The following is a 12,320-nucleotide window of genomic DNA, read 5'->3' as shown; positions in this document are numbered from 1 at the left end:
TCGCTCCGGAGTCCGGTGCTGATGTCACTGTGCCACCAGCTGGCCTTTCTGTGTTTATAATCTATAAATTAGCTAAGTATCAATAATGTTTATATCTGAAGAAAGCAATACATTATTGTGATTAGTTATTCATTTTAAGGCTATGAATCAAGCAAAAACATTCCACGGTTTAACATAAGCAAATACCTCTACTTCTTCTTTATACTTCAGTATTGATGCTTCCATAATATTTCTTAACTTGAATGATTCAGTTTCTATATCAAAGTTATGCCCTGTGGTTTCTGCAATTCGCTTCCAATGCCGTAGCATCATAGCTTTGTTAGACATGTGCTCTAACAGTGGGCAGCATTCACTAAAATCATCAATAGTTTGCTTCAAATCCAGGAATGCTTGCCATTCTTTCAAAGCACGAGGAAGCTTCCGACATCTGAAGAAGAAATAATTGCAATGCACATTTTAAAAAGGTATGCAACATACAGAGATAAGTGATAATTATAAACCTATTTCTTACATCCAACGTCTGTGATGCTATATGTACTGTACCTCATATTTTTACTGATGATTCAAACAATGGACACAAACTTTGGTGGATAGAGTGCTTTTCTCTTTGGGCAGTCTTTCTGAGTCAATGATGTGCATTTATCAGGCAACTAACGAAGGTGGGGTGGAGGTGGAATTGCACATTTTAACTTTCTTAGAAGCCTGTCTCAGATTTTTGTGCATCCATCTGTCTCAACTCACTCCAAACTGGGAAATGCAAAATAGCATGCAACAATCAAAATCTGAGAAAACCTCACTAAAGTTTCCTCAGAATATGTACAGTACTGCGCAAAAGTCTTAGGCACCTGAGATTGTTAACATGGTTTCAGTTGGTATGGCCTCCACAGAGCCCTAATCTCAACTTCATCGAGGCTGCCTGGAATTACCTGAAGAGACAGAAGCAAATGAGACAGCCAAAGTCTGCAGAAAAACTATGACAAGTTTTCCAAGATGCTTGCAACAACCTACCAACCGATTTTCTTATAAAACTGCACAACAGTGTACCTAAGAGAATTCGTGCAGTCTTAAAAGCAAAGGGTGGTCACACCAAATATTAATTTGTTTTTTTTTACTGTTTACTGCTCTTTATAGCAAGTTTTCTGATATTTGGAAACTTTTAATTTCATTACTTTTGTGTTACATGTGTCTCAGACTTTTGCACAGTACTGCATAGTGAAATAGGTTAAAAAAGCTTCCTACCCAGAATAATAATTGGTATAATGTATGTTCATGTAGATCTTTTGCAGGGTTTATTTACTCAATCATTTATTGTAACTTAGAGTAATTGCACTGTACTACTGCCACAAAACAACAACCTTCATAACTTATGTTAGTGATAATAAATCTGATTCTGATTGGCTGCACAGCTCTCGCCAGCAAGGAGATACGTCAATGATAACAAGCTTACCTGACAGTCTTGCCACACAGAGTGCAGAATCAATGCTTCACTGGATTCACACTGACAGAGCTACATTCCTCCTTGTATATCATGCTACAATTACCACAAAAGGTCTTTTTGTGCTCATTCCTGAGAATCCATCTTCCACACTACACAAGCTACCAATACGTAGTGATATAATTGCCAGTAATTTTCCATGTATTCCAGATTTATTCTCAAAATAAATTCCATCATACAGATTAGAAGATCCTGCAATAATTCAATAGCCACTTCGTATCTTTATGACCTCTCAAGGCATTTTATAGTCTACATGTCAAGAGAGGCAAGCCAAGAAAAATTAATAAAAGTGGCATCTTCTTCCCGCAAAATTTCCTTTTGTGACCATCTTCAAGAATAAAAAGTGGAGAAGTAAAGATGGAAAGGGTGGAGATTTTTTAAAGGAATTCAGTTGTGTAGGACTGTAGGGAAAGGGTTGGGAGGGTGGACAATAAAAAGTACCAAGGAACTTGGATGGAGGAGGAGCTCCAAGAGTTGATAAAAATTGAGGAGTTAAGTAAGGAAGGATATTGTTATTTCAAAACAAGGATAAAGGCTATGAACCCAGGAGGGGTGGAAACTATTTTAATCAACAAGGCTGGGATGAATGAGAAACACCATTGACAGAAGACAACTGAATATTTTAAAAGATGTAAGGCCACCAGAATTGAAACAACAGGGGTTTAATTATCTGGAATGATTGAAGCAAGGAGGGGGGCTTCAGCAGCAAATGGCATGAGTTCGAAGTACAGCTAGCCAACACTGTGGAGGTGAAAATAAACAACCCATAATTAAACAACCCAGGGCATAATTAGTTCTGGAAGATAAAGGATACAGAGTATTAAAGGCCATAGAATTATTCTAGTTTCATCCATTTTCACATCCAGATTTAAAATAAAAATGACATTTTTCAATCACTAATGTTAACAAAGAATAACTCCTCAAGATTTAATCATTACCTTATCTGAAATTCCATAAGTTCACTATTGATTTTCTCTATGTTGACCTCTGACCACAAGACGTCATAGTAACCGTTGACGGTATTGATCACATTATTGTACAAGCTGTAGAGTTTCTGGAGTAAAGTCAGTTGCTTCATTATTTCCAACAACTGAGGGTATTCAGTGACAGGCAGACCAAACAGCTCTTCACCGCCTGTGTATGTGATGTACTTCCGAAATAGGTTGTCGAATTGATTCTGACAGCAAAATTAATTCATATGCATAAGTACATATCTGCACATAAATCTCACAAGTATTAAATATAAATTATAGATTGTGCAGCGAAGCCATAAAATAATAAAGAATGCACCTGAAATTCACTATGAGTCAACAAGACCCAAAGCTGTAATGGGCTGTGAAAATTTTAGGCTGAACTTTAACATGGATTGACAGCTCTAAACCAGACAATTTGTCTATTATGTGAGGCTGGTTCCAATATACTAACTTTCCCATTTTATTCAAGTGCACTCACCTCTATGAGATTTATCACTTAGGTAAGTGGTATTTTAATAAACAACTTGGGTATGTTTTCAATAAACCTTTAACTTTATTATTTGTCCTGCTTAATCCATAACAATTCATTTCAGTGCAAAGCACCAAAAACAAAAGTTAGTATGCATGGCCAACATGTAATTAGGAAGGCAGTCAGAACATTTTTTTTTTGTACAAGGGATATGGAGTACAAATGTAGGTAAGTTTACAAGGCTATGAGAACCCTGGGTATTGAGCAATGAGGTAGGGTTAGTTAGTAATCTTGTCGTGAGAGGCCCCTTGGGTAAGAGTGACCATAATATGGTGGAATTCTTCATTAAGATGGAGAGTGACATAGTTAATTCAGAAACAAAGGTTCTGAACTTAAAGAAGGGTAACTTTGAAGGTATGAGACGTGAATTAGCTAAGATAGACTGGCAAATGACACTTAAAGGGTTGACGGTAGATATGCAATGGCAAGCATTTAAAGATCGCATGGATGAACTACAACAATTGTTCATCCCCGTTTGGCAAAAGAATAAATCAAGGAAGGTAGTGCACCCGTGGCTGACAAGGGAAATTAGGGATAGTATCAATTCCAAAGAAGAAGCATACAAATTAGCCAGAAAAAGTGGCTCACCTGAGGACTGGGAGAAATTCAGAGTTCAGCATAGGAGGACAAAGGGCTTAATTAGGAAGGGGAAAAAAGATTATGAGAGAAAACTGGCAGGGAACATAAAAACTGACTGTAAAAGCTTTTATAGATATGTGAAAAGAAAAAGATTGGTTAAGACAAATGTAGGTCCCCTACAGACAGAAACAGGTGAATTGATTATGGGGAGCAAGGACATGGCAGAACAATTGAATAATTACTTTGGTTCTGTCTTCACTAAGGAGGACATAAATAATCTTCCGGAAATAGTAGGGTACAGAGGGTCCAGTGAGATGGAGGAACTGAGGGAAATACATGTTAGTAGGGAAGTGGTGTTAGGTAAACTGAAGGGATTAAAGGCGGATAAATCCCCAGGGCCAGATGGTCTGCATCCCAGACTGCTTAAGAAAGTAGCCCAAGAAATAGTGGATGCATTAGTGATAATTTTTCAAAACTCATTAGATTCTGGACTAGTTCCTGAGGATTGGAGGGTGGCTAATGTAACCCCACTTTTTAAAAAAGGAGGGAGAGAGAAACCAGGGAATTATAGACCGGTTAGCCTAACATCGGTGGTGGGGAAACTGCTAGAGTCAGTTATCAAAGATGTGATAACAGCACATTTGGAAAGCGGTGAAATCATCGGACAAAGTCAGCATGGATTTGTGAAAGGAAAATCATGTCTGACGAACCTCATAGAATTTTTTGAGGATGTAACTAGTAGAGTGGATAGGGGAGAACCAGTGGATGTGGTATATTTGGATTTTCAAAAGGCTTTTGACAAGGTCCCACACAGGAGATGAGTGTGCAAACTTAAAGCACACGGTATTGGGGGTAAGGTATTGACGTGGATAGAGAATTGGTTGGCAGACAGGAAGCAAAGAGTGGGAATAAACAGGACCTTTTACAGAAAGGCAGGCAGTGACTAGTGGGGTACCGCAAGGCTCAGTGCTGGGACCCCAGTTGTTTACAATATATATTAATGACTTGGATGAGGCAATTAAATGCAGCATCTCCAAGTTTGCGGATGACACGAAGCTGGGCGGCAGTGTTAGCTGTGAGGAGGATGCTAAGAGAATGCAGGGTGACTTGGATAGGTTAGGTGAGTGGGCAAATTCATGGCAGATGCAATTTAATGTGGATAAATGTGAAGTTATCCACTTTGGAGGCAAAAACAGGAAAACAGATTATTATCTGAATGGTGGCCGTTAGGAGAAGGGGAGGTGCAACGAGACCTGGGTGTCATTATACACCAGTCATTGAAAGTGGGCATGCAGGTACAGCAGGCGGTGAAAAAGGCGAATGGTATGCTGGCATTTATAGCAAGAGGATTCGAGTACAGGAGCAGGGAGGTACTACTGCAGTTGTACAAGGCCTTGGTGAGACCACACCTGGAGTATTGTGTGCAGTTTTGGTCCCCTAATCTGAGGAAAGACATCCTTGCCATAGAGGGAGTACAAAGAAGGTTCACCAGATTGATTCCTGGGATGGCAGGACTTTCATATGATGAAAGACTGGATGAACTAGGCTTATACTCGTTGGAATTTAAAAGATTGAGGGGGGATCTGATTGAAACGTATAAAATCCTAAAGGGATTGGACAGGCTAGATGCAGGAAGATTGTTCCCGATGTTGGGGAAGTCCAGAACGAGGGGTCACAGTTTGAGGATAAAGGGGAAGCCTTTTAGGACCGAGATTAGGAAAAACTTCTTCACACAGAGAGTGGTGAATCTGTGGAATTCTCTGCCACAGGAAACAGTTGAGGCCAGTTCATTGGCTATATTTAAGAGGGAGTTAGATATGGCCCTTGTGGCTAAAGGGATCAGGGGGTATGCAGGGAAGGCTGGTACAGGGTTCTGAGTTGGATGATCAGCCATGATCATACTGAATGGCGGTGCAGGCTCGAAGGGCCGAATGGCCTACTCCTGCACCTATTTTCTATGTTTCTATGTTTCTAGCTGGAATACTGCATACAGATTTGATCTGCATTCTTAATGAAGAATATGTCTGCATTGGAGCTTGAGTCTGGAGTTCTGAGTCCTGTTATCGGTTAGTCTGGAAGTCAAAGCCCAATGGCCAAAGACTGAAGGGGAGAGGCAGGGAAAGACAAGAGGGGAGAGGGTAAAGGAGCTTGATTTGTTTTTGTTGCTTTGTTGCTTGTTGTATTCCGTTTTGTTATGTTCTGCGTCTCTCTGCTAAGCATCCTGGGCATGCTATGTTGGAGCTCGAATGCGTAGCAACACATTCCTAGGCTTTGTTGTTTGTTAAAGTAAATAACGCATTTCATGGCATGTTGCGATGTACATGTGATAGATAAATAAATTAAATCTGATCTGATCTAATGCGGAGGTTCACTGGGTTGAATACTGAGATAAAGAGGTCAACTTAACAAGAAAGATTAAGTAGGTTGGACTCATTGGAGAACAGGTCTCAATCCTGCTCACCCGACCTGAAACATCAAATAGTCAAATGTCGTCCATTTTATCTACCGAGGGAGTTTTTATGCCTTCATCATGGTAGTGGTGTACCTTCCACCTCAGGCCAGTGTCAGGCAGGCCCTGGAGGAGCTAAGCTCTGTAATCAGCAGGCACAAAATTACACGCCCTGATGCCTTCCCTATCATTATGGGGATTTCAACCAGGCCAGCGTGAAGAAGTCTCTGAACAAATACCACCAACATATCACCAGTGGAACCAGAGCAGGCAATACAAATGACCACTGTTATACCATGATCTGGAACGCTTACTGTGCCATCCCATGCCCATGCTTTGGAAAGTCCAATCACCTGGCCTTACTTCTACTTCCAGCATATAGACAGAGACTAAAGATCACAGCACTGGTGAGGACCAAGGTGGTATAATCAAAGGAGGCGAGGAGCGCTTACAAGATTGCTTTGAGTCAGTGGGCTGGACAACATTCAGGGATTCATCTTCAAGTCTGAATGAATACGCCACAGTTGTCACCGACTTCATCAAAATCTGTGTGGAGAAGAGTGTCCCTTCAAGGACATACCTGACATCATCAGGTGCCATGCCCAGTTTGAGCTTTGACTGCCATGGCCCACACACTCCTGTTTCGGGTCAAGTGGATCAATTCATTGGTATTCATTTCCAGTTCTCTGGCTGCTGTCTCCATCATCATTTGTCTTTGTCTTCCTCTTGCTTTCTTCCCTTCAGTCTTTCCCATAATTACCATGCATTCTAACTCCTCTTTCCTAATCACATGTCCAATGAAGTTACGTTGCCTTTTCATGATCTCATACATTATTTCTCTTTTTGTGTTTGCTCTGTTCATGACATCCTCGTTAGATATTAGTTTCGTCCATGATATTCTTTGCATCCTCCTCAAAAACCACATCTCTGCTGCTACAATTTGTTTCCTCATGTTACTAGATATTGTCCAACATTCTGAGCCATATAACATAACTGGATAAATGTAACATTTCAGTACTCTGAGGCGGGTTGATACCTGACATACCCAAACTAAAAGCCGTGAATGAACCAGAAGATTCATAGTCTGCTGATGGCCAGAACCGTGGCATCAGATCCAGAACTATATAAGAAGTACAGGTACAACCTACAGAAGGGCATCTTTAGAGCGAAAAACCAAGTCTGATTGAAGCTAGAGACAGAATCGGACGCACGTCAGCTCTGGGAGGGTCTGCAATCCATTACTTCCTACAAAGTGAAACTGAACATCATAAATAGCAGTACTGCTTCGCTCCCAGATAAGCCCAACGCCTTTTATGCTCACTTTGAACGGCAGAATAAAGCTACATCTATGCAAATCCCTGCAGCATCCGGTGACCCTGTGATCTCTGTCTCAGAAGCCAACATCTTTCAAGAGGGCAAACCCTCACAAGGCACCAGGCCCTAATGGTGTACCTGCTATGGCTCTGAAAAATAAGCCAACAAACTGGCAGGAGCATTCAAGACATCTTCATCGCTCACTGCTGCACTTAATTTTTCCCAGCTGCTTCAAAAGAGTGGCAATCATACCAGTGCCCAAGAAGGGCAGGGTGAGCTGCCTCAACGACCATCACCCAGTGGCACTCACATCTACTGTGATGAAGTGCTTCAAGAGGCTGGTCATGGCTAGAATTACCTTCTGCCAAAGCAAGGACTCTGATCCGCTGCGGTTTGCCCATCACCATAATAAGTCTACAGCGGATGCAATCTCACTGGCCCTCCGCCCGGCCTCGGATCACCTGGACAATAGTAAGACTTGCGTCAGGCTGCAGTTTATTGACTACAGCTCAGCATTCAGCATAATCGTACCCTCAGTTCTAATAAAAAGCTCCAAAACCTGGGCCTTCTTAATCTTCCTCTGCAACTGGATCCTTGACTTGGCTCACTGGGAGACCACAGTCTGTGTGGATCAGAAATGACATCTCCTCCTCACTGACAATCAACACTGCCACACCTCAAGCCCACTGCTCTACTTTCTCTACAATCACGACTGCGTGGTTAAGCACAGCTCAGCTCAGCTATCTATAAATTTGGTGACAACCCAACTTTTGCTGGCAGAATTTCAGATGGTGACAAGGCGGCATGCAGGAGCAAGATAGATCAGCTGGTTGAGTGGTTTCACAGCAATAACCTTAAACTCAACGTCAGTAAAACCAAAGTATTGGCTGTGTGCTTCAAAAAGGGCAAGTCGAGGGAACACACATCAGTCCTCAATGAGGGATCAAAAGTGGAAAGCAGGAGCAGTTTCAACATCTCTGAGGATCTATCCCTAACCAGCAATCCAACTGGCTGTATCACCGTCTGCTATGGAGGGACCACTGCACAGGATCAGAAAAAGCTGCAGAAAGTTGTCAACTCAGCCAGCTCCATCATGGGCAAAAGGTGATGCCTCAAAAAGGCCAATTCATTAAGGACACCAGTCACCCAGGACATATCATCTACTCATTGCTGACACTAAGGAGGTAATACAGGAGCCTGAAGAAACACACTCAACATTTCAGGAATATTTCTCCCTCTCTGCTATCAGATTTCTGAATGGACATTGAACGCATAAAAACTACCTCAGTATTTTTCCCTTCTATTTTTGCACTACTTAATTTACTTTTATATATACTTATTGTAATTTATAGTTTCTATTACTATGTATTGCAATATACTGCCATAGCAAAACAACAAATTTCACGACATATGCCAGTGATATTAAACCTGCTTCTGATACCACTGATAAACGTGTTGATTCTCTGATCTGTTCACCTTACCAAATACCTCTCACTTCGCATCTCTCAACAGCAAATCCCGCGTTTCCTTAGATAAAAAGGAAAATTGTTTAAATTGTGATACTAACTGTGATCTACAATCTTTAGGAAGAGATCAGAATGAACCAGAATATAAAATTGCACAGAAGCAAGGACTTTGTGGCCACGCACAGAGAACATACCTGAAAGATTATGAGCCTGTCACTGGCATCCTGTGGTGCCAAGCCCATGACCATTGGACCTTCCTGCAGCACAGCAAATGAAAAAAAAACATACTAACGGTTCAATTTACTCACAGTCTAAGGACCAAATATTCACAACATCAATAGTAGATAGAGTTTCAAAAGGCTTGCAAACAAGAAATCCTTACAGAACACATACATATTAAGAATTATTGTCAAAGAATAATACTTCCTTCTACTCCACATTTCTAATGATTTAATTTGGTTTAACCTTGAATAGTTTTTAAAATAGATTACTTGGAAGTAAAACTAAAGTAAGATTTAAACACAGAAGCAATATCTCCATCATTTAAGTACAGTTGGTGGTGATTTACTCACACTAATGATTTGTTTACTACCTTTTCATAATCTTCATAAAATTGATTACAATCTTCAATGAATGTCTTCACATTGCTGATCAGCTCTCCTCTGAAATTTGGTTGCAAGGCTACTAGTTCATTCTGAATCTCATTTGCACGCACCAACAGTTTTTCCCAAATGTATCGTAAAGTGTCCACCTTCTCTATCTCTTCCTTGGCGACAAGCAATTCATGTTTATTTAACAATGCATAAGATTCCTATGATAATAACAAGAATGAATTTCAAGGCACAGCTGAATTATGTTACGGAGAGCCATATGATTAGCTGATTAGATATTTGCATTAAGGAGCAGGCGTGTCAAATAAACTGGCCAGTGTATGTATCAGGATTGTTGCCCATACACCAGTTATCAAACTACTGGCCTAAACCAGAACATTTACGTAATTCACTTCAGCTGTAGAGTATGGTTTCCCAACAAAGGAAAAGTAATTGTTGCATGAAAATCCTTCTGCGTATTTTATATTCCTTAACATCTTTAATTATTTTGCACCATCTTTCACATGTTGCTGAGGCAAAGAGACAGATGATGGAAACCAAGCAACCAGAAAAAAAAGATACCTCAATGGGTCCCACTTGGAAATCAACGGAAATCTGCTGCTCCCTTATCTCCTTGAGTGCAGCCATGGCTATTCTGATATCATCCAAGTCCTTGATAGGTCGATTCAGTTTTTTGCCAGCTTCCTCTATGAATGCAAATATATTCTCCATCTCAGTCCGATACTTCGTACTGCAGTGTTGACCAAAAGCACACATCCATGCTTTGGTTTCTGAAGTTATTGCCAATTTAAGATCAGCTGAAAAATACGACAAATTTTAAGCCTGTTAGGAAAGGCTGCTCTATTACTTTGATATTTCACTGATAAATTGAATATGTTTTCCTATATTTGTACTCGTCAAAGATCACCCCCCCAAAATCAAAAACTAATTCCATCCCATTTGTCCCTACCCCCACTACACATTCATGGAGCAGCTTCAAAGGCTACCCCCATATGGAACAAGAAACCATTTTTAAGTATTACCTTTACTTTTCCTAGTGTATGTATTACCACTAAAATATGTTTTAAAACATTTTGAAATCTAAGATCATGGAAGAGCTCACTAACACTCACTTTATAGCCACAAAGGGCATGATTTGGCTGGAATTTCAGGCAGAAGATACCAATAATTTTTCTTCACTAATTGTGGAACCATATTTAGTTTCAGTGGCAGTAGTATAGTATTATACAGTGTTAGGATCTCAGAATGCCAATCCACGTGCAATATTGATTTGACCTAGAATTCATTAGCGAAAATCTTTAGGTACCGTAGAGCTATTATGACAGATGTATAAAACTCTTCAAACACAAAACAAACCTCGTTTTGATGACCCAGCCTTTGCATAAGTGCCAAAATTACCAACCATGTCATCGTAAGTGGTCAACAGGAAGGGTCCCGGATTTTAACCATCCTGAAAATACCTGGTCAACTTTGAACCATTCAACTACAAAGGAAAATGTGACCACTTACTACATTTGCAAAATGAGTGAAAGCCCAGCAGTGATTCACATCAAGAACTTTTCTTCTAAACAATCCTTTGATGATCGCTTAGCATTCTACAATCCAATGTTACTAAAAGCCGTTGAATAGATGTGCAACCTCATAAATAACTTTAACCTGCTGCACAGTCATTACCAAAGGAAAGCGTCAGAGAAAACCTCACCAGCCTGAAAGTGGTGCCTAAAGGGATGCATTGTCAATTATTTGTAGGCTATTCTTGTGGTTAATTGTTAAAAATGTTGGTGCATGAGCAGGCAACATCTCAAGGATACCTTATGAAATGTATTTTGATCTGGATATGAAATGAAATCTGGGTTCAGGCCCTGGGCCCAAAATTAGGTGTACTCTCAGCAGACAGCATGGTGTGGGAGTGGAGCCCTACTTTGAGCTTACAGCTACGGACTCCACGGTCCATCTACTAGTCCAGTCCGTCCACAAGTCATTCTGGTACTTCGTGTGAGAAGCTGAGGCTGTTCTGGCAATGTCTAGAAACTGCTTAGACATCCACTGTGGCTAAATGAGACAGAAGCAATCCTCATGGGACTGCAGGGAAGGTAAGTGCTCATACACCAAGCATATAACAGCATATCAGAGGAACAAGCCTTTCAGCACATGTCTATATGAATCATAATGCAGAATTGAATTAATCCCATCAGCCTGAACATGACCTTTACTCTTTCATTCCCTGAATGTTCATGTGCTTGTCTAAACGCCTCTTGATCACTACCATATTTATTTCATTTTGTTTTATTTAATTAGAGATACAGCACAGAACAGGCCCTTCTGAACCCAACAAGCTGCATTGCCCAGCAACCCACCTATTTAACACTAGCCTAATCACAAGGCAACTTACGATGTCCTATTAACCTACTAGCTGGTACGTCCTTAGAATGTGAGAGCATCTGGAGGAAACACACACAGTTTATGGTGAGAACATACAAATCCTTACAGACAGCACCAGAACTAAGTGCCGAATGACCCAAGCTGTAATAGCATCATGCCAACTTTTACTTCCATTATTGTCCTTCCCCCTCTAAATATGCATTACAAGCACCAATAACTCCATATAAAGAAATTGCCCCGCACGTCTCCTTTGAACTACCTCTCTCTCATCTCTAGTGCTTGACATCTCTATTCTGGGAAAAGGACTCTATCTTCCCCATGTATGCCTCTCACGATTTTATGTATTTGTGTCAGATTGTCCCTCAGTCTCCACTACTCCAAGGGAAAACAATACAACTCTGTCCAACCTCTCCTTATAATACTCTTATCCAGGCAACATCCCGGAGTAGAAGTGGTTCTGTCCATCCTAATCATCCACACCCATCCTATAACACTGCAACCAGAACTGCACAACAAACTCC

The 12,320-nt window shown here is 40.7% G+C and overlaps 1 protein-coding gene across 1 annotated transcript in view; it reads right to left on the bottom strand.

Moving 5' to 3' along the window:
• Nucleotides 1-12,320, bottom strand: part of dnah5 (dynein, axonemal, heavy chain 5) — a 249,007-nt gene that overhangs the window by 139,214 nt on the left and 97,473 nt on the right. The window contains exons 24-28 of the mRNA XM_063069583.1: nucleotides 9,979-10,214; nucleotides 9,399-9,617; nucleotides 9,001-9,063; nucleotides 2,434-2,672; nucleotides 187-427 (exon numbers count right to left, since the gene is read on the bottom strand). Of these exons, the coding sequence (XP_062925653.1) occupies nucleotides 187-427; nucleotides 2,434-2,672; nucleotides 9,001-9,063; nucleotides 9,399-9,617; nucleotides 9,979-10,214 (998 nt within the window). The remainder of the gene's footprint in view (nucleotides 1-186; nucleotides 428-2,433; nucleotides 2,673-9,000; nucleotides 9,064-9,398; nucleotides 9,618-9,978; nucleotides 10,215-12,320) is intronic.

The sequence above is a fragment of the Mobula hypostoma genome, chromosome 17, assembly GCF_963921235.1.
Source record: "Mobula hypostoma chromosome 17, sMobHyp1.1, whole genome shotgun sequence".
Lineage (NCBI taxonomy): Eukaryota > Metazoa > Chordata > Chondrichthyes > Myliobatiformes > Myliobatidae > Mobula > Mobula hypostoma.
The sequence above is the reverse complement of the archived record's forward strand: the minus strand, read 5'-3'. Positions and strand labels throughout refer to the sequence as shown.